The 22,394-nt window shown below is 37.8% G+C and overlaps 1 protein-coding gene across 2 annotated transcripts in view; it reads left to right on the top strand.

Moving 5' to 3' along the window:
• GRIP1 (glutamate receptor interacting protein 1) overlaps positions 1–22,394 on the top strand; it is a 681,920-nt gene that overhangs the window by 548,009 nt on the left and 111,517 nt on the right. For both annotated transcript variants that reach the window (XM_090273572.1, XM_090273573.1), the window contains exons 6-7: positions 3,640–3,715; positions 5,713–5,858. In XM_090273572.1, coding sequence (XP_090129698.1) covers positions 3,640–3,715; positions 5,713–5,858 — 222 coding nt within the window. The remainder of the gene's footprint in view (positions 1–3,639; positions 3,716–5,712; positions 5,859–22,394) is intronic.

Here is a 22,394-nt window from a genome sequence, read left to right as displayed (position 1 = left end):
GTTCTAAACCCTTGACTCACCAAACAATAGAAACTTGCTTGCGTCCATAGAATAAAAAATGATGTTGTGGCCTACATCTTGGAGAGTTAAGTTTCAGGTAATTCCCTTACCATTCAACTATGAGAGTTGGTTTGGGCTAATAGAATCGCTCTTCTGTAAGTTACTTTTCACTTTTATTCAAAAACTAGTTACTTTTCACTTACCTAGTTTTTCTGTATCTAGTTTTTCTCAAATATGAAATTGTGGGTAGACGTACTCATCGAACATATGGAGCCTGATATTCAGATTTGGTTTGCACTGTGGCCCTGCCTGGCATTGATATTTTTACAAAAACATCCCAGGTGGTTGATGTTAATGTGTAGTCAGGATTGAGAATGCCACTGGACTCTGAGTGGTTTTACACTTGGCTTTGCATCACCAAACTTCTGCAACCTAAGCAGACCACTAAATTTGGGTCATTATTTTAAATACTGATAAAATGTCATGTGTCATGAATTTTAGAGCCATCTCTCTCGTACTTTAGCATGCATTCACTGTTATATATTTAAATTTAGACCTTCAAATCAGAATTATGAAAAGGTTTCTTGCTGTCTTTTCTAAATCAATACCCCTTCTGGGGAAAGCAAATTTATGTTTTTATGATCACCTTGCAAATGAGAAATAACATAATAGTATTTTTTTCTCTTAGGCTGGGTTCTTTAAGTTGACCTCCCTACCTGTCCCAGGTTTGGGAAATGTCAGTCTGGTCTACCAGGCAAACATTAAGGAATGACTACGCAACAGTAACATTCCCATTAGTCAGATACTTGCAACTAGAGACCACCCCCATGGGCAGCCAGGATGTGAGGTGTGAGGAAGTCAGGTCACATGAGGAGCCGTGAAGAGACTGGAAATGTTCAGCCTTAAGAAGATGAGACTTTCGCAGAAGTACAATCACTGTTTTCAACTTTGGGGAAACATTTCTTGTAGAAGAGAGTATACATTTTTACTTTCTGCTTTAGATAACAGAACAGAGATGAGTGGATGAAAGTTGAAGAAAGATAGATGTAAGTTGAATGTTAGGAAGAACCTTCTAGGTGTCAGTCCATATGTGCAATGGGCTGCCTCCAAGCTAATAAGCAGAACAACTGGTGAATCTCAAGTGGATACTGGGGGGGGGGGGGGGGGGACACAGACTAGACAAGTTGTACAAAGGGGTCCTAGATAAAAAAGAGCAGTTATAATAAAAATTGCCTCCTATCGCAAAGCTCTGTTTCAAAAACATTTAAGGAGAAATTTTTTTATACCAAGTTAAAATTCCCCTTTAGACCTTGCAATTGGCTTGAAATAATTTGCCTTATTTACCCCCCACTTGAGTCTCACTTTTCTTTATTTTTTTAATATTTGGATTTTTTTTTTCTTTCTTTCTTTCTTTATTTTTATTAAATCTTCTTAATATGCTTTATTGATTATGCTGTTACAGTTGTCCCAATTTCTTTTCCCTTTGTTCCCCTCCACCCAGTGACCCCTCTCCCTCCAGTTGAACCCCCCCTTAGTCCAAGGCCATTGGTTGTGCATATAGTTCTTCTTAACATCTTCCTATCTACTCCACTCCCTCCTACTATGCTCCTTAATTCCTGTACCATCTCCCTCCCTTTCCCCGCTTCCTCCTCCCTGCTGACCTCCCCCCATAATGTTCCCCATACCTATAATTCTTTACACACTCTCGTTGCCTACTTAGTTTGCTTTGTTTTGGTTCCCTAGCTTCTGTTGTTTTTTGTTGTGATACAATTTTCATTTTAATGTTCATAGTTTTGATCCTCTTCCTCCTAAACAAGTCCCTTTAACATCTCATATAACAGTGGTTTGGATCTGATAAACTTTTTCAGTTTTTCTTTGTCCTGGAAGTACTTTCTCTGCCCTTCTATTCTGAATGACAGCTTCGCTGGATAGAGTAATCGTGGTTGTAGGTTTTTGATTTTCATTACTTTGAATATTTCTTGCCAGTCCCTTCTTGCCTGCAGAGTTTCTTTTGAGAAATCGGCTGTGAGTCTTTTTGGGACCCCTTTGTACATGATTCTCTTCTTCTCTCTTGATGCTTTTAAGATTCTCTCTTTATCCTTAATTTTTGACATTTTGATTATAATGTGTCTTGGTGTCATTCCCCCCAGGTCCAGTTTTTTTGGAACTCTCTGTGCTTCCTGGACCTGTAAGTCTATTTCCTTCCCCAAGTTCGGGAAGTTCTGCTTCATTATTTTTTCACATAATTTTTCCATTTCTAGTTCTTCTTCTTCACCTTCTGGCAACTCTATGATTCGAATGTTGGCCTGCTTATAGCTGTCCAATAAGTTTCTGAGCCTCTCCTCATTTCCCTCACTTCTCCTTTCCTCTTTCTGCACTGGTTGACTGTTTGTTCCTTCCCTATGTTCCAATTTATTGATTTGATCCCTGGTTTTCTTTCCCTCACCACTAGTTTTGTATGTATTTTTGTTCATTTCAGCAGGACTAGCCTTCATTTCTTCCCCGTCTTGTTTAAGATCTGCTGTTAGGTCTGTAGGAATTTTTATAACCAAAGCTCTAAACTGAGCCTCAGAAAGATTTCCTATCTGTTGCTTCATTAGATTAGATATTTGCTGTCTGGTCAGCTGCGTCACCGGGATCTCTATCATGATCTGTGCCATCCTGACCGCTTTGTGTTTACCTTTGTTTCCTGGGTGGGGCTGTCACACCTCCTACACTATAGGGGGTGGAGCCCCATGCACGCGTCACAACTGGGCGACCCTTCTCACCACGCTGTGGCGTTTTCTGCAGGGGTGGGGGTCCAAGATGGATTCCTGCCATTCACTCTCCACTGAGAGACCGGGAGCCTCCTCCTCCATCCCCACCCCCTCTGGGCTTCACAGTCTAAGGCAATGGAGGTCTGCCTTCCCTGGCATTGGAATCGAAAGCTGACGGGTCTGGTCTGCAGCGAAGGATCCTCCCCTTAAATACGGGTGTCTGTGTTTACCGCTGTCCTGCCGCCATCGCTGCTGATGCCACGGATAGCACAGCTTGACCTCTCCTCCCTGGCTTTGCCCCTCCTACTTGTCCAGACGAGCATGACTTCTTTATAACTTCATACATTGGACTTCCATTTATTTTCTGGAACTTCTGGTTATTTCTGGTTTTGTAGTAGTTGTATTGCTTGTTAGTTGTGGAGGGAGATGGAGCGTGTCAGTCTAGGCCTCCATCTTGGCTGGAAGTCTCCTCGATTTTTTTTTTCTTTTACTTTAGTTTTTTCTCCCTATATGTCAGGCTGTAGACCTACTCACCTGTATTATAGCCCAGGTTAATTAGCACCAGTACTTTGTTTATAACTGGCAGCTGTTCTAAATGGGCTACGGCCTGATACAATTAATTGATGCTCTTGTCACACTAGTAGTTCAATATTTTATGTCACTTGTGATTACAGTTAATATATATATATATTGAGAAGTGAAGAAATAATTTCAAAAATATATTCCATGTAAAATGAAAAAGATTTTTGAGGTTATTACAAGCCAGAAGAAAAAATTTGCATGTTTTCCTCCATACATCAACAAAATGTATTTCAGTTTCTCAGCTGGCATTTTGTGAGTAAAGTTTTTTAGTGAAAGAAGCTGTATTTCTTTTCTTTGCTAGGGGGAGCACATGATGATAGAAATAAATCTCGTCCCGTTGTGATAACATGTGTTCGTCCCGGAGGGCCTGCTGACAGGTAAATATCTTTCTGTGTCACTATCCAAATAGATTAAATAAAGCTTAGGTACTTTGGCATAGAAATTAATGAGTTATAAATTTCATAGTATGAGATAGATATTAACTAGATATTAGTACACAAAAACTGAAATAGTTTAGGCTATGGAATCTAAAGAAAGGTTTAATTCTAGTCTTTGGCAAGTGACTTAACAGTTCTGAGCTCAGTTTCCTTCATTGTAAAATGTAGGTAATAGCTATCTTTTGAGTTTTATGAAAGATTGGAGGTAAGTTGCTCGTTGCAGGGGACTTATCATACTGCAGATATGTAATAAAAGGCAGCTGGCACTTTGAAGGCAGGCACTTGAAATAATTGTGGTCTGATTCTTACTATTATTAAAATTGTTATTAGTATTATTATTACCTTTTGATGATTATTACGTATGTCAGAATGGAAGTAACTTTTAATAAAATGGAAGGGATATTGTTGGTCTCTAGAGCTCTTTTCCTGGTTAATTTGAATATTATAAACTCCCAAGTAAACTCACAACTTAGATATCTCCTGAGATACTCATCTTTGTATTTATTTCCACAGCCCAAGTTGACCCCATAATGGTGGGGAACACAACCTCTACCATTAGATCTTATGAGAGGATAGGAAAAAAACCCACTGGTTACCTCTGACTGTACTATGTTTCAGACCAGAATAGATGTTTAAAATCTCTCCTAAGCAACAGAAATAGCAATAATAATAAATACTACTTATCTAGCACTTACTATGTGCCAGAAACTGTACAAAGTGCTAGTTTTATTCTCACAACCAACCATGAAATGAAATATTTTTATCTATATTTACAGATGACAAAACTGAGGCCTATTACAGTTAACTGACTTGCCAGCTAGTACATCGAAGAACTAGGGTCGGAATTCAGGTTTATTTTCCTTCAAAGCTCATACTGTGATCTCACTTTTTTTTAAAATTAATATTTAATATAAAATAAGAGAATATGAAGACACTGGTTTCTCACTTGTGCTAAAGTATATTTGCCTTTCTGGAAGATAATGCAAAGTTACATTTTCCAGAGAAATGTTACCTTTTTCCGTTCTCATACTTTTTCATTTCTTACTAACATGCAGGGGTGGAATTGACAGACACATCAGAAGCAGGCTACTAGTTTGTGAGCAACATGTTACCATATTAATGTAGGACTAAAGGAAATCTAAGAATTTAAGATTAAAAATTTAGAATCAAAACACTTAGTTATCTAGTTGAAATATATTTAAGAGATCACTTTTATTCTTTCCAAATCCTAAACTTGTAATCCTCTCATTTGAGTTTTTCATCTCTGTGACCCTCCCTGAGGCAGGATTATAACCTAGAAGTTATACCCCAGTGATATCACTAAGGGCCCAGGGGACCTTCTCCCAATGCCCTGAGTATCTATGGTCACAGCAGGGAGAATCGTATTTGACTGACTTTTCCAGTGAATGTGAGACTGAATCAATTTAATGATTGCCAAATGGCCTTATAAATTAGTAGGAAATTTCACAGACTGGGGAATTTTTAGACTAGGGAATTTTTCACCAACATTCCCTATCCTGCTTGGGTTCACTGATAATAAATTGAATGGAATCAGCAGGCTTTTCTGCTCACCTGGCTTTAGAAAAATAGGTGGATGCTATTTCCTGGACTCTAATAAATCAATTTTAGACATGTAGGCCAAAATCTAGAAGAGAGAAAAGTGCTTTTACTCCTTTTGTCCCCTAGGAGTCAATTGTGGATAACTCAGACATTTGCTAATGTGTAGTTATTTTCTTATTACTGATTTTCATATTGCAGCAATTTTCTGTTCAGGGTTACCTCTTTACTCTCTTACTGTCACACTTGATGCTTAAAAGGAAATGCAAATGAGGTGGGTGGCAGAACATGTGTGAAAGAACCACTTTGGCTAAGTGACTATTAATGCTAAGCCCCATTATGCTAAATTAATAGAGACTGTTCCTTTATTCTCTCTTCAGAGAAGGCACAATCAAACCTGGCGATAGGTTGCTCAGTGTGGATGGAATTCGCCTTCTTGGAACCACGCATGCTGAAGCCATGAGTATTCTTAAACAGTGTGGACAGGAAGCAACGCTGCTGATAGAATATGATGTCTCCGTAATGGGTATGTCCGAGTCCTGCGGTTGTGATCTCTAAGCTTTAGGACATGTCACCATCCATCCCTGATAAACTACTCTGTATTGAGAATTAACTGTTATGTCCTCCTGCAGCAGACAGAATTTCATCAATACTGTATCATTACTCTGTTTGGGTTCAGGAAAAGGTGAGTGGTACTTTTCAGCAATTTACAGTTCTTTTGTCAATAGACTCTATAGGAAGGTCTTATTCTGTAAGAATATTTCACCTAGCAATCAGCATAAGTAGATTATCACCCTTTGGCAGGAAAGCATTTTTGCCTTCCAAAGCACAAAAATAGTGTTATTAACTTAGGGGTTATTTTTTATTTAACTACAGAGACTAGGAAGAGTATGTGGATTCCTTTCCTTTTTGTGATGTCATAATATGAAACCAGATAATCAGAATTAATGGTAATTACCATTTTATCATCAGACTTAGGGACAAAGCAGATGGACATGTAATATCATTTTTTAAAATTAGGACTTGGGTGCATTATTCTTTCTTTCAATGATTCCAATAGAAAATAACTCTATTTCTACCCTCACAACTATAATAAATGGGGAAGGTAGTCTCACGTGGCTTTTAAATGTCAAGAGAGGCCAAAGATTTGTGACCTGTTGACTAAGGCAGAAGACTTATGAGAGAATGAATTGGAACCTGAAATTGAAACTTAAATTCTATTGTAAGTACTCCTTACAATTATCAGACTTGATTATGTGACCTGACCTTACCAACAAGTCTTATGCCTGTGCAATGTAGCACAGAAAAAGAGATGTATTCTCTAACTGCAAACTCCTTATTTCCCACTCTACATGATTGATGTAGAGCAGGGCTGCTTAAAGGTATTCTTAATCTCCCTGCCAGCAGGAGGTGGCTTAGAGAGGTATGAGGTTTCCTAAAAGGCTTAAAGTATGAGACTTAAGGAGTTCTTAGCAGGATAAATAGGACGATATGCCCTGTTTATGAATGAACTTATCTCCATTCTCCCTTTGTCTTGTCTTCCTTCCCTCCCTCTTTTTTTCCCCCTTTTTCTTTTGGTACATGTTTTTTTAATTCGATGTTAATTAGATGTTTTGGCTTCTGTTTTCAACTCCACTGATTTCTAGCTATTAATTTGGACCATGTTACTTACTTCCCTGTGCCTTAGTTACCTCATTTGTCGAGTGGACACTAGTAATGCCTATTTTAAAAGGCAGTTATGAAGATAAAATAAAATTATACAAGTAAATATATAAAAATTGAAACAGATGTTTGACATATTTAACACACTCATTCAGTCTAAAAGTATTTATTGAGCTTAGTAGCAAGTACCAGGAACACAGAATAACAAGCCTGATCCCTGTCATTTTGAAGTTCACAGTTCACATGGAGAACAGACAGTAAACCAGACTTTACCAAACAATCATAAAGTATGATCTTGCCTACCATGAAGGGCGTGGATGAGAGTCTGCAATAGGTAATTAGGTGAGTGTTGGCAGGTGCCAAAAATAGGGTAGTCATTGAAGAGGTGACAGATAAGCTAAAACCTAAAGGTATAGAAAGAACCAGCTTCCAAACAGAAGACAACAATAGTCTGTAAGGCCCACACTCTACCTCAGAGAGACAAGGGCTCCCCCATGGGAATGGGCAGCACTTCAGGGGAGACTCCTCCCTGTCTCATTGTTGCCAGTTGGGAGGGGATGAGGTGACCTACCTGTCTGCCTTCTCCCCAACTTGCACTTACATTCTGAATGATACCTGAGAGTTGTCACACTCCAGAGGTCTCAGATGGCCCCTACTATAGGGGAAAGGAGGCCATTAGGAAGGGAACCCATTAAAAGTTCCTCTAAGTTGCTAGATATAAGATTATTATACAAAGCATTTCTCTATACCATCCAAAAACAGAAAGTTAAAATTTTAAGATACCATTTATAATAGAAATAAAACAATAAGGTACCTGTAAGAAATAAATATAACACAAGTTGTATGAGCCCATTAAGATGCATATATGTATACACACACACACACAGGAATACAGAAATAAATGAAGACCTCTATCATGTTCTTAGATGGGAAATCTTAATATCCGAAAGATGTCACTTCTCTTAAATGTATCAATAAATTAATTATATTGAAAATCTCAAAAGGATCTTGAGGGTGGGGAATCTTATAATAAGCTGTTTCTAAAATGTATATGGAGTAAGAAAAGTGGGAGAGGGAAACAGCAAAGTGTTTTTGAAACAGTGTGAAAGCAGAGAAACTCATTTTAAGTAGTATCAAGACTTATTCTAAACTTATGCCATTAAGTGTATGTAATATTAATGTAGGGTAAAGAGACCAACAGAAGAGAATGGATTGGCTAGAAACAGACCACTGCAGATACAGAAACAGAGGAATAGTTTTACATCAGAGGGCAAAAGTTGAACTAACTAGTGAGTAAACGATTCTGGGTTAATTAACCACATGAGAAAAAAAAAAAAACAATTAAATTCCTACTTTACATCACACCCAGAAATATATTCTGTATTTATGTAATCATTTCCCAATAAACTGGTATTGTAAAAAAACTGGAATGAATGTCCTTTTACCCAAATCTTTGTCTTTATTTCTGATTTCATTAAGTCAATGAGTATATTTCTTTTTTAAATATCTTATACATAATTTTAAGTCGTCCTCCAGAAAGGTTATACGACAGGGTGAGGCAAAACTAGGTTTACAGTTGTTCATATAAAAATAAATACAAAAAATAATAAATAATAATACGAGAATAAACTGTCTCACATACTCACTACCATAAGCCTACTTTTGCCTCATCCTGTATTTTATACTACCAGCAATGTTTTAAGTGTACCTCTGTCACTAGAGCTTGGTAACATTGACGAATACGATTGTTAATCGTTCTGATGTTGAGTGAAAGTTGCATTTATATTTTAATTTACTTTTTAAAAATTTCTAGTGCAAATGAATATTTTTACATATGAACACTAGCCATTTTCATTTTCTACTGTCTGTTCATGTCATTTAGTCATTTTTCTATTGGAGGTGCCCTTGGTTCTTTTTTAAAATCTGTTTGCATAAACTGTTTATATATTAAAGACATTAGTTTTTTTATAAAAACTTTTCTCAGTAGTTTATTTCTCCTTTTTGTCATACTGAAGTTTGTTTTCTTTTGGATTCGGTTTTTCTTTTTATTTTTGGATGTAAGATTTTTCTTAGGATTTAAATAATATTTTTCTAAATAGTTACCAATATACCTGGATTAGTGAAAAAAGAATCTATCACATGCCCACAGATTTGAGATTTTTTAATCATGCATTAAGTGTTTAAGTATGCTAGACACTAGATCTGGGCTAGTTGTTCTTATCTCCATATCTAGTTTCATACAAGAATTCAGGGTAGAACTTTTGAATTAAAGTCTTAATATAGGTTCTAATTACCGTAAAAGGACACATATTTGTTTCTTGAAAAATTGTTTATCTACATACTACATTTGTTGCAGTATTCTTTTTTTAATTTTTATTTTTTTTACTTTTATTTTTATTGTTTTTTTAATTACCATTTAGTCGCCTTATACCCCGCTACCCACAGTAATCATCACACTGTTGTCCACGTCCATGAGTCCTTTTTCCTTTTTTGCTCAATCCCTCTACCCACTAACCTCTCCCCCACCTTAGCTGTCATCCTGCTTCCTCTTTCTCTGTTTTGCTTGTTAGTTCAGATTGTTCAATAGATTCCACATATGAGTGAAATCATATCGTATTTGTCTTTCTCTGACTATCTTATTTCACTTAGCATAATGTTCTCCAGGTCCATCCATACTGTCACAAAGGGTAAAACTTTCTTCTTTCTTGTGGCCAAGTAGTATTCCATTCTGTAAATGTCCCATAGTTGTTTTATCCACTCATCTACTACGGATACTTGGGCTGCTTCCATACACTGCAATGAACATAGGGGTGCTTATGTTCTTTCAAATTAGTGTTTCAGGTTCCTTTTGATATATCCCCCAAAGTGGGATCACTAGACCAAAATATAGACCCACTTTTACTTTTTGTGGTATCCCCATACTGCTTTTCACAATGGCTGCACCATTCTGCATGCCAACCAACAGTGCAGAAGGGTTCCCTTTTCTCCACATCCTCACCACCACTTGTTTGTTGATTTATTGATGATGGCCATTCTGACAGGTTTGAGAAGAGATCTCATTTTGGTTTTAATTTGTATTTCATTGATGATTAGTGACATCGAGCACCTTTTCATGTCTACTGGCCATCTCTATGTCCTCTTTGGAGAAGTGTCTATCAGGCCTTTTGCCTATTATTTAATAGAGTTGTATGTTTTCTTTGGTGTTGAGTTTTGTAAGTTCTTTATAAATTTTGGATATTAACTCCTTATCAGATGTATTGGCAAATATGTTCTCCCATTCTGTGTGTTGTCTTTTTATTTTGTTGATGTTTTCCCTTGCTGTGCAAAAACTTTTTAGGTTGATGTAGTCCCATTTATTTATTTATTTATTTATTTATTTATTTATTTATTTTTCCCTTGCCTGGGGAGACATATCCAATAAAATGTTGCTACGTGCAATGTCCTAAGATTTTTGTTGCTTATCTTTTCTTGTATCATTTTTATGGTTTCGGGTCTAACATTTAAGTCTTTGATCCCTTTTGAATTTATTCTTGTGTGTGGTGTAAGAAGGTGGTCTAGTTTCATTTTTCTGCATGTATCTGTCCAATTTTCCCAACACCATGTGTTGAATAAACTGTCTTTAGCCCATTGTGTGTTCTTGCTTGCTTCCCCTGTTTGTTATTGGCATATACAAATGCAGTTGATTTCTGGATATTAATTTTGTACCTGCTACTTTGATAAATTCATTTATCAGTTTTAGTAATTTCTTGGTGGGATCTTTGGGTATCTCTATGTACACTATTGTGTCATCTGCAAATAAAGACAATTTTACTTCTTCCTTTCCAATTTGGATGCCTTTTATTTCTGCTTCTTGTCTGATTGCTGGGCTCAGACTTCCAGTACTATGTTGACTCAGAGAGGTGAGGGCAGGCATCCCTGTCTTGTTCCCAATTTTAAGGGGAACAGTTATAATTTTTATCCATTGACTATGATGCTGGCAGTGGTTTTGTCATATATGACCTTTATTTTTTCATTTTGTAATTTATATAATTTTCTTATTTATTTTTAAATTTTTGATTTATTTATTGTTTTCCTATTACAGTTGTCCCATTTCCCGTCCATTGCTACTCCTCCCCCAACCCTGCCCACTCCTTCTCCCCAGCCAATCCGCACCTCATTGTCCATGTCCATGGGTCATCTATACTAGTTTCTTAACTAAACTCTTCCCCTTTTTACCCATCTTCTCCTTCTCTCCCCTCCTCCAGGGTCACTATGGCCTTTTTACTGTTCAAGTATGTTCCTCTATTCACACTTTGGTGAGAGTTTTTATCATAAATGGGTACTGGACTTTATCAAATGCTTTTTCTATATCTATTGATATGATTACATAGTTTTTATACCTCATTTTATTTATGTGGTGAATCACATTTATTGACTTGCAAATGTTGTACCAACCTTCTATTCCTGGAATAAATCCCACTTGATCATGGTGTATGATCTTTTTGATGTATTGCTGTATTTGGTTTGCTAATGTTTTGTTGAGGATTTTAGTGTCTGTGTTTATCAGGGACATTGGCCTATAATTTGCTTACTTTATAGTGTCTTTATCTGGTTTTGAAATTAGGATAATGCTGGACTTGTAAAATGAGTCTGGGAGGCTTTCCTCCTCTTGAATTTTATAAAATAGTTTGAGAAGGAGAGGTGTTAGTTCTTCCCAAAATGTTAGGTAAAATTCACCTGTGAAGCCATCCAGTCCAGGGAATATGTTTGTTGGGAGTCTTTTTATTACTGCTTCAGTCTCACTTGCTATAATCAGTCTGTTCAGATTCTCTGATTCTTCCTGATTTAGTTTTGGAAGACTATATGTTCTTAGGAATTTATCCATTTAGTCCAAGTCATCTAATACAGTTTTCCATAATATATTCTTACAATATTTTATATTCCCTTGGTGTCAGCTGTTATTTCTCCTTTATATTTCTGATTTTATATATTTGGGTCCTTCTTCTTTTTTTTTCTTGACGAATCTGGTTAAAGCTTTGTCAATCTAGTTTATCTTTTCAATAACCATCTCTTGGATTCATTGACCTTTTATATCATTTTTTTAGACTCTATGTCATTCATTTCTGCTCTGATCTTTATTATTTCCTTGCTTCTATTCGCTTTGGGCTTTTTTTGTTGTTGTTGTTTTTCTTTTTCATTCCTTTAAGTGCAATTTAAATAGTTTACTTCAGCTTTTTTTTTTTTTTTAGATAGGCCTATAATGCTATGAATTTCCTCCTTCAGACTGCTTCCCCAGTGTCCTACAGATTTTGGGTTGTTGTGCTCTCATTTTCATTTGCTTCAAGGTAACTTTTGATTTCTTCCTTGATCTCATTGTTGACCCCTTTATTGTTTAATAACATGTTATTTAGCTTCCATGTTTTTCAGTGTTAATCTTGTGGTTGATTTCTAGTTTCATAGCATTCTTGTCAGTGAATATACTTGATATGATTTCAATCTTTTAAATTTATGGAGACTTGTTTTGTGTCCTAATATGTGGTCTCTCCTAGAAAACAGTCTATGTACACTTGAATAGTATGTATATTCTGCTGTGTTAGGGTGAAATGCTCTGAAGATATCAATTAAATCCATTTGATCTGGTGTGTCATTTAAAGCTGCTATCTCCTTGTTGATTTTCTATCTGAAAGATCTACCATTGAAGTCAATGGGTGTTTAAATCCCGACTATGACTGTATTTCTGTTTATCTCTCCCTTTATATTCACCAAGATTTGCTTTATATATTTAAGTGCTCCTATGTTGAGTGCATAAATATGTACTAAGATTATATCCTCCTGTTGGATCATTTCCTTTATCATTATGTAGTGTCCTTCTTTGTCTCAAACTATATAGCCTTGTCAAATATAAGTATTGCTACCCCAGCTTTTTTTCCTTTCCATTTGCATGAAATATCTTTTTTACATCCCTTTACTTTTAGTCTGTGTGTATCTTTATATCTGAGATATATCTCTTGGGACTTGTTTTCCATTTAGCTACCCTATGTCTTTTGGTTGGAGCATTTAAGCCATTTACATTTATGGTGATTATTGATAGATACATATTTAGTGCCATTTTGTTGTTAAACTATCTTCATCTACTTTTTTTTCTTTCCCTTCTTCTTCTTCTCCTTCTTCTTCTCCCCCTGCTCCTCCTCTTCCTTCTTCTTCTTCTTGCAAGCCCTTTAACATTTGCTACAATACTGGTTTTGTATTAGAAACTCCTTTAGCTTTTTCTTGTCTGGGAAACTCCTTATTTCTCCCTTGATTTTAAATGATAGCTTTGCTGGGTAAAGTAGCCTTAGTTGTAGGTCCTTGCTTTTTATCACCTTGAATATTTCATGCCCCTCCTTTCTGGCCTGAAATGTTTCTGTTGAGAAGTCAAATGACAGTGTATTGGTGCTCCCTTGTAGGTAACTACTTGCTTTTCTCTTGTTACTTTTAGGATTTTCTCCTTGACTTTAAGCCTTGCCATTTTAATTATTATATGTCTCAGTATAGGCCTCTTCGGGCCCAACTTGTTTAGGACTCTCTTCGCTTCCTGGATTTATGTGTCTTCTTCCTTCACTGATTTAGGGAACTTTTTGGTCATTATTTCTTCAAATAGGTTCTTGATCCCTTGCTCGCTCTCTTCTCCTCCTGGTAGTCCCATGATATGGATGTTGTTACATTTTACATTGTGCAAAAAGTTCCTTAAGCTCTCCTCATTTTTTTTTAATATATCTTATTGATTATGCTGTTACAGTTGTCCCAATTTCTTTCCCCCCTGCTCCTTCCTCCAGTTGTCCCCCCGACTTAGTCCATGCCCATTGGTTGTGCATATAGTTCTTCTAAACATATTCCTGTCTACTCCACTCCCTCCTACTATGCTTCTTAATTCCTGCATCATCTCCCTCCCTTTCCCCGCTTCCCCCTCCTTACTGACCTCCCCCCAATACGTTCCCCGTACCTATAATTCTTTTCCTGTCTCATTGCCTACTTAGTTTGCCTTTGTTTCAATTCCCTAGCTTCTGTTGCTGGTTGTTGTGATATAGTTTTCATTTTAATGTTTATAGTTTTGATCTTCCTTCTTCTAAACCAGTCCCTTTAACATCTCATATAATAGTGGTTTGGATCTAACAAACTCCTTCAATTTTATTTTGTCCTGGAAACACTTTCTCTGCCCTTCTATCCTGAATGACAGCTTCACTGGATAGAGTAATCATGGTTGTAGGTTTTTGGTTTTCATTACTTTGAATATTTCTTGCCAGTCCCTTCTTGCCTGCAGAGTCTCCTTTGAGAAATCAGCTGATAGTCTAATTGGGACCCCTTTGTACATGATTCTTCTCTTCTCTCTTGCTGCTTTTAAGATTCTCTCTTTATCTTTAATTTTTGACATTTTGATGATAATGTGTCTTGGTGTGGTCCTCCCTGGGTCCAGCCTATCCGGAATTCTCTGTGCTTCCTGGACCTGTAAGTTCATTTTCTTCCCCAAGTTCGGGAAGTCCTGCTTCATTATTTTTTCACATAATTTTTCAATTTCTAGTCCTTCTTCTTCACCCTCTGGCAATCCTGATAACTCAAATGTTCGATTGCTTATAGCTGTCCCAGAGGTTTCTGAGCCTCTCATCATATTTCTCACTTTTTGTTTCTTTCTTCTGCACTGGTTAACTGTTTGTTCCCTCCCTATGTTCCGATTTGTTCATTTGATCCTTGGCTTTCCCTTCCTCACCACTTGACTTATATGTATTTTTGTTCATTTCAGTGGGGCTAGCCTTCATTCCTTCCTTGTCTTGACTCAGCCCCACTGTTAGGTCTGTAAGCTGCCTTATGACTATAACTCTGAACTGAGCCTCAGAAAGATTCGCTGTTTGTTCATCAGTCAAGGCTTTTATTTGTTTTTTTGTTAGCTGTGTGATTGGTATTTCAATCATTAATTCCGCCATTCTGACCGTTTTATCTTTCCTTCTTGGGCGGGGCGCTGTCACACCTCCTACACTATATTGAGCGGAGCCCCATGTGCTTGTCACAACCTGGTGACCCTTCTCACCACACTGTGGCACTTTGCGTGGGGGCAGGGGTCCAAGATGGATTCCTGCTGTTACCCTCCGCTGAGGAACAGGGCCGCCTCCCAATGGAGTCTGCCTTCCTGGGCGTTGGAATTGCAAGCCAACGGATCTGGTCTGCAGCCAGGGCTGGTGCCGGCTCCCAGGTGCTTCTTCCTCCCCCCAAATACAAGTGTCTGCTTACCGGGTTCCACTGTTCGCTGCTGCGGCTGCCGCCTCCAGCACAGTTCGACCTTTCTCAGCTGCAGTTTTGCACTTTTTACCCATCTGGACGAGCACCACTTGTTTATGACTTCATACGTTGGACTTCCATGTAGCTTTATTTTCAGAAACTTATTATTTTTTAGTTTTGCAGAGTTGTAATACTTCTTAGTTGTAGAGGGAGACAGAGCGTGTCAGTCTATGCCTCCATCTTGGCCTAAAGTCCTGTTTCCTCTTTCTGCACTCGTTGACTGTTTGTTCCTTCCCTGTGTTCCAATTTGTTGATTTGATCCCTGGTTTTCCTTCCCACAGCACTTGTTTCATATGTGTTTTTGCTCATTTCAGCAGGATTAGCCTTCATTCCTTCCCCATATTGATTAAGTCCCACTGTTATTTCTGTAAGCTGTCTTATATCTACAGCTCTGAACTGAGCCTCAGAAAGGTTATCTATCTGTAAGTCCGTTAATTCGTGTATTTGCTTTCCGGTCAGCTGTGTGATTGGGATCTCTATCATTATCCCTGCCAGCCTGACAGGTTTGTTTACCTTTCCTTCTTGGGCAAGGCTGTCACGCCTCCTACACTGTAGTGGGCTCTGCCCCATACACTTATCACTATTGGGCAACCCTTCTCACCACACTGTGGTGCTTTGTGTGGGGCCAAGGGTCCAAGATGGATTCCTGCCGTTCACTCTCTGCTGAGGGAGCAGGAGCCTCCTCCTCTGTCCCAACGCCCTCTGGGCCTCACAGTTTGAGGCAATGGGAGTCTGCCTTCCCCAGCATTGGAATCGTGAGCTGACGGGTTTGGTCTGCCGCTAGTAGTGCTCCCAGGCGCTTCTCTCCTCCCCTTAAATACAGGCGTCTGTGCTTAATGCAGTCCCACCGCCCATCACTGCAGCTGCTGCCACCAGTACAGCTTGACTTCTCTGTCCCAGCTTCACTTCCCCTACCCATCTGGATGAGCACCACTTGTTTATAACTTTATACGTTGGACTTCCATGTAACATTATTTTCTGGAACTTCTGGTTATTTTTGGTTTTGCAGTAGTTGTAGTCCTTCTTAGTTATGGAGGGAGACAGAGCATGTCAGTCTAAGGCCTCCATCTTGGCCGGAAGTCTCCTCATTTTTTTAAATTCTTTTTTTTTCTTTTTGCTGCTCTGCTTGGGTGCTTTTTCTAAAGTACTGTTTCAGTTTTGTACTTTATCTAACCTACTGCTTATTCCTCCCGGTTTGTTTTTTTTATTTCAGATATTGCATTCTTATTTCTGACTGATCCTTTTTTATGGTTTGTCTTTTTTCATGCTGTTGAGTATCCTTATAATTATTACTCTAAACTCTATCTGATAAATTGCTTATCTTTCATTTCATCTACTTCTTCTAGAGAATTGTCTTCTTTTTTCATTTGGGGTCTGTTTCTTTGTCTTCACATTTTGCCTGCTTCTTTCTATTTATTTCTATTAGGTAGATCTGCAAAGCCTTTGGTTCAGTCCTTTGTCAGACACTGCTTGGGACTGGCCCTGGGCAACCTGTTGGTGCTATCAGTGATCCTTAGCATGTGGCTCCCACTGCTGGTCCTGATTGCTTGCAGAAAGAACCAGGCTGGGCACTAAATCTGGCTTTTACCAGCATCAGGCTTGGGGCAGGGTCCACTAAAGTCTCAGAGTGCCCAGAGATCCACCTTGGGTATTGAACTTACTCAATGATGGAGCCTCAAGCTGTCCTCAGCAGGCTTAAGATCCACAGGGTGGGGCAGAATAATTCCTGTGCGCAGGGCTGTTGCTTCCCCTCAGGCTGATGCCAATTGGAGAGGAATGATCTGTCTGAGAAAGATGTCTTTCACAGTATGGGGAATGACTCAGCACAGGAATCCTGGTGGCTGCTCCTTCAGTTCTTCCCCAAAGCCACCAGCACCAGATTCTTCTCACTCATCTCTAATCCACTCTGCCCGCCCTCTGTTGGAGCCCAGGATAAGTGACTGCCAATGAAGTTTTGTGTGCTGGCCCTTTAAGAGGCTCTCTGAGTCTCCAGCTGTCTCTCCCTCTCAGTCAGAAATCCTGCTACTTTTCACAGATGGATATTACCTGCGTTCCTTTTTCAAGTCTTGTGCTGTAGTCTGGGAAGCCCAGCTTGAGGGTTTAGACCCCATACTTCTCAGGGGTACCCCCCAGCCACTGAATAATCCCTCCAGAATTTCAGTTGTCACCTGTGGGAGCCCAGCCAGCCCTCTCATGCCTCCTCCTCACTCCCTACCAGTCACATTACAGTGATATGCCTTCTTCTGTCTCTTCATGGTTATAAGGCTTCTTTCCAGCTAGTATTCAATTGGTTATTCAGGATGATTTCTCTATAATTTAGTTGTAATTCCATTTGATCCTGGGAGGAGATTAGTGTAGCTTTCACTTACTCCTCTGCCATCTTAGGTCTCTCTTGTATTATTTTAAGCTTTGTTAATCTTATATAGCAAATGACCAAACTTTGATTTAGATTTTTTATTTCTTTTAGGTTCCTTTTTCTCTTTTCTTCTTTCCACCACTCTTGTGCTTGTGCTTACTTGCTCACTCTCTTTCTTTCTCTGTTTCTTCATTTCTCACTTTGTACTTCACTCTCTGTGCCCATTTGAAAACAATTAGAAATTGAATATTATATTCCCAGTAGCAATATATGGGAGTTTCTCCTTCTTTACATCCTTACCAGCATTTGCTCTTTTCATTCTGTGGTTTCAGGCTAACCATACTGATGGGTGTGTAGTGCTATCCCCTTGTAAGTTTAATGTATGTTTTCTGGATGAATAACTATGTGGAGAACCTTTTCATTTGCCAGTAGGACATTCTTGTTGCATTGATTTTACTTTTATTTCATTTATTTACACACTATTAAATTAACAACACAGTATATCTTAGGAAGTGTATGTCTGTCATCATAGATATAAATATTGATTTTATTTATATACTATTAAAAGTACACAAATTACTGTATTTCTTTGTGTGTATATATGCAGAACTATAGATATTGATATCTTCATCCTAGACACAGATATATTTTCCAGTAAATATCAGATCATAAACTTTAACAAATTCAGTAGTCCATATAGGAACACTATTGAAGCTATCAATTTTATTAACTAAAGTAGAATTTAGACTGTTAAGTTTTTTAGGAAAACTTATTCATACAAGGAAGACTGTGGGAGGAATAGGTTTGAGAGACAATTAAGAGTTCAATTTTGGATATGTTACATGTGAGATGTCTATCCATCATCCAAGTGGAAATGTGAAGTAGACAGTTTGGTACTTAAGAAGGGGTTAGGGGAGGATATATAAATTTTTGTGTGAGCAACACAGAGATGAACCTTAATAGCATGAAGCATCTTAGGAGAGTAAACTTGAACCAATAAGAAAGAGACCCAAGAGCTGAGCTCTGGGACCCTCCAATAGTGATAAGTCAGGAAGGTGAACAGGAACCTGGGAAATAAATTGAGAAGGAGAATTCAGTGGTGGAGTTGGAGAACCAAGGCAGAGTGTGGAGTCACAGAGGCCAGAATTTTTTCTTTGTAAAATGGTGCTAATTACACTACTGCGCGCAACGAGGAGGCGGTCCAGAAAAGATGGAGGCGGAAGCAGCGTCAGCAGCAGCAACAACAGCCATCTGCCTTCACCTGTACCAAGTGCGGCAGGGATTGTCACTCCCGAATCGGACTGCACAGCCATTCTCGGCGGTGCAGATAGACTCTCAAGAAGCTACGCCATCGTCTCTCGAGACGGACGGCTGCCGACGACGACGACGACGACGACACTACTGCATTTACAAGTCGCTGTGAAGAGCAAAAGAGTTAATGCACACATAGTGTTTGGCACATAATATGCACTCAATAAATACAACTAATTATTTTAGATGTTTATAAGTTTGAAAAAACCTCCATTATTAGTGAAATGTATTACCAAATAATTAGGTGTGAAGTCCTTCTGTTGAAAACCAAGTCACATAAAATTCATATAAAAGGGCAAAAGTTCTGAAAAATTACTTCAGTAGAATTTAGTGCCTTTTGAAGTCATACAAACTTGGTTTTGAATCACAGCTCTCTGTTGACCTTGGACAAGTTATTTAGCCTCTCTAAGGTTCAACTTCCCAATCTCTAGAGTAAGGATTATAATAGTACCTTTTTGAAAGATTGCGAAAAAGATTAAGTGAATAACTATATGGAAAGGGCTTATCATAACTAGTATTTCCTTGGTCCACCTCTCTAAAATGAACCTCAGTTCTCCTGTTACCCTGGGTTAAGAGGCAGGTGAAGCTTTAATGTGTGACAACATCAAGTCCTTGATAGAATATTTGGTAAATGATGTGTTCTGGATCATTTTATTTTCTAAAACTCATCAAAATACTTATTTTACTTAAACCTTTGCTGAAAGTATGTCTAAAATATGTTTCTGAGAATTATATTAAGTTAAAGATACTTCAGTCTTTGATTGATAGAAAGAGGAGCACACTGTTATCACACAGACATTGTTCTGAATATTAGTTCTAAGGCCAGTATAACAGAGTCAAGAGGTATAGCCTCAATATGTCCTGATTTATAGCTTTTAAACATTACAAGATTCTCTAATCATTTTTTATTTTATAATTTTCCTCTTTCTTCCATGGAAAGAGCTATGGATGGCTGTCAGTTCATTTGTAGTTCTTGTTGACTGTATAACACAAAGCTCACTTTAAACGAACTTTCTTACTAAGAAACAGTAATCTTAGTCATTTTAGTAGTTGTCAAAAGTAACCAACAAGATATTGTGGTTGATAATAAAGGTCGAAAGATAACTAAACTATTTCTCCCAAATGTCCTGAATTTTCCTAGTGATGTGCCCAATATTTAGTATTCCTTTCAAAACACAGTACATAAATATCTTAAGTCAAATCCACCTCGCTCTTGATCCTGCTCTTATTTGGCGTACTTAACTTCTCATTTTCTCTCCCCTTCGAACCTCTATAGCACTTTCTTGGCAACCCTTAAGGGTGTTTACTTAGTTATCTATGTATTTTTTGGTTGTGCCACTAGAGTCTATGACTCTACTTTTAACTTTACTTTCTCTGCTCAGCTTCAAACCTTTCCTTTTATTCACCTGAAATAAACCATCATGCAAGCCAAGAAGAAAAATGTTACCCTTTCCTTAGAAATACTCAAGTGTATTCCATCTTTGCCCAGCTATAAGGATAGTCCCTTTTATAGTCAGTCCTAAGCAAATATAACATAGTAATGTTCAGGTAATTGTTCTATCGGAAATGGATCTAAATGTTAAAAGTCTTTATAAGAGATGATTAACTCCCTTGCAATCAAAAATATAAGTTTATTGGTGTTATCACAACTGGATTTTGCTATGGTTAATTCACACTTTTCATAACCCTCTGAAGGAGAGGCAAGAAACTGGAGGGCATGGCATGGAATGTGGGTTTTTTTTGGGGGGGGGGGTCTTCATAGTGGTTTTGAAAAGTTGGAATTAGTTTCCAACATTTAAAAACAAGGACTTTTCATTTTTTGAAAATATATAAATATGTAGCTTCTCTTAACAATTTGGTAACAATGGACCAGCCTTGGCTTGAGTTGAGCCTTACGCTGCCTCTTTGGAATAGTCTCTCCATTTGGTCCAAATTGTTCCCCTGACACCAGCACCTTACAGAAAGTCCACATCATGCTTGTCCCCTTAAGGCATTTGGGGTTGTAATCCTTGCTCTATACCATGACCTTTCTGTTTCAGTCAGCCTAGCTCCAAGACAGTTGAAGTTATATTGTCTCTCAGAAAGAAAGTCCCTACTGGAAGTTTCTATTGCCGTATTCAACATTCTTCTCTATTATTTCCCAAAATAGGTATGTGAGGGCTTCTGGAAGGAATGTGAAGATTTTTGGCAAAATAGAGTTGAGAGCTGAGACACCCCACCTAACGCATTGGCACAGCTCACCTCTTCCCTCTCTTGGGAGCCACTGTTGGGCCCCATTCTCATCCCTTCTGAGCCTGCTTCTGCATGCTTGCTACACCCTGGTTGTCTCCTTGGGCTTGGTGGCAGATTTGTACCTAGAAGGCTCATCCCTAAAAAATTAGTCGTTAGTCTCTACATCTCAGAAGTAATTTGGATAGTCTGATTTTAATATAAAAGGTGCCCATTATACTCTGATTTCTCCTCAGGTCATGTAAATTGTTCGCCTTTTAAAAGGTACCTATTAACATTTTAAAATACCTAAAAAACAGTAAGGTAACAATATTAAATACTATAGTATATCACTCAGGAGCTCATTCCTTCTAGAGGTTTAGTATTATATAAGGTGCTAAGGAGATGAATAGTGGTATGAGAGTAGGAAAAACATATATAACTATTTAATATCTACTTTTTCCCTCAGGGCCCCTTTGACTCTATTTTAAGTGACATCCATCATGAAGAATCAGAGGATCTTTTAAATCTTTCATACTGCTATTCCTCACTTGTGACATGAGGGGACTAGACTACATCATCTCAAAGGTCCTTTTAGCTCTTATATTCTGTGATGCTTTGAATTTAGTAACTTCTCACAAAAGATCTAAGTTTTATCATCACTCTTCATTAACATAACTGCAAAGTAAAATACTGTAATAAAGTTTAAATATAATATTTAACTGTAGTTCAAACTGAATTTAAATGGTTACAGCTAAAACCACTATTTAAAAAGGAGAGTTGGTCATTTCCCTTGTTAATCACATGGAACCCAGCAGTCCCATTAACAGCAATAAAGGTCCCAAGGATTATTTCCCAGCATTCTTGTCATATGTATAAGGCCAATAGGCTGCTGTGAAGCCATTGATCTTGGTTTCTGAAGCATTTAGTAAATTAATAAAATGGTTTAAATTCCCTCAGATTGAATATTATGCTTCTAAAATTAAGCATTTCCCTTAAGGGGAAAATTAGCCTTTTAATTTTAGTGTATTTTTTTAAAGTGAAAAACTGACTGAACTTTGTCAGGGGAAATCTCTCTTGGCATAAGTTTCTTTGAGGTCATAAGAATTGCTTTTTTTTTTTTTTTTTGGAGGAATAGCCAACAAGCACTTTTACTGATCATAAGGTCAGTTCTTGACTATCTATTTAAATATTTAAGTTCTGTCAAATCAAGCTTGCCTTTTTTTTTTTTTTAAG

The sequence above is a fragment of the Furipterus horrens genome, unplaced genomic scaffold, assembly GCF_987537825.1.
Source record: "Furipterus horrens unplaced genomic scaffold, mFurHor1.1.pri manual_scaffold_4, whole genome shotgun sequence".
NCBI classification, from domain to species: Eukaryota; Metazoa; Chordata; class Mammalia; order Chiroptera; family Furipteridae; genus Furipterus; species Furipterus horrens.
Note: the sequence above shows the minus strand (reverse complement) of the source record. Positions and strands in the feature narration are given on the sequence as shown.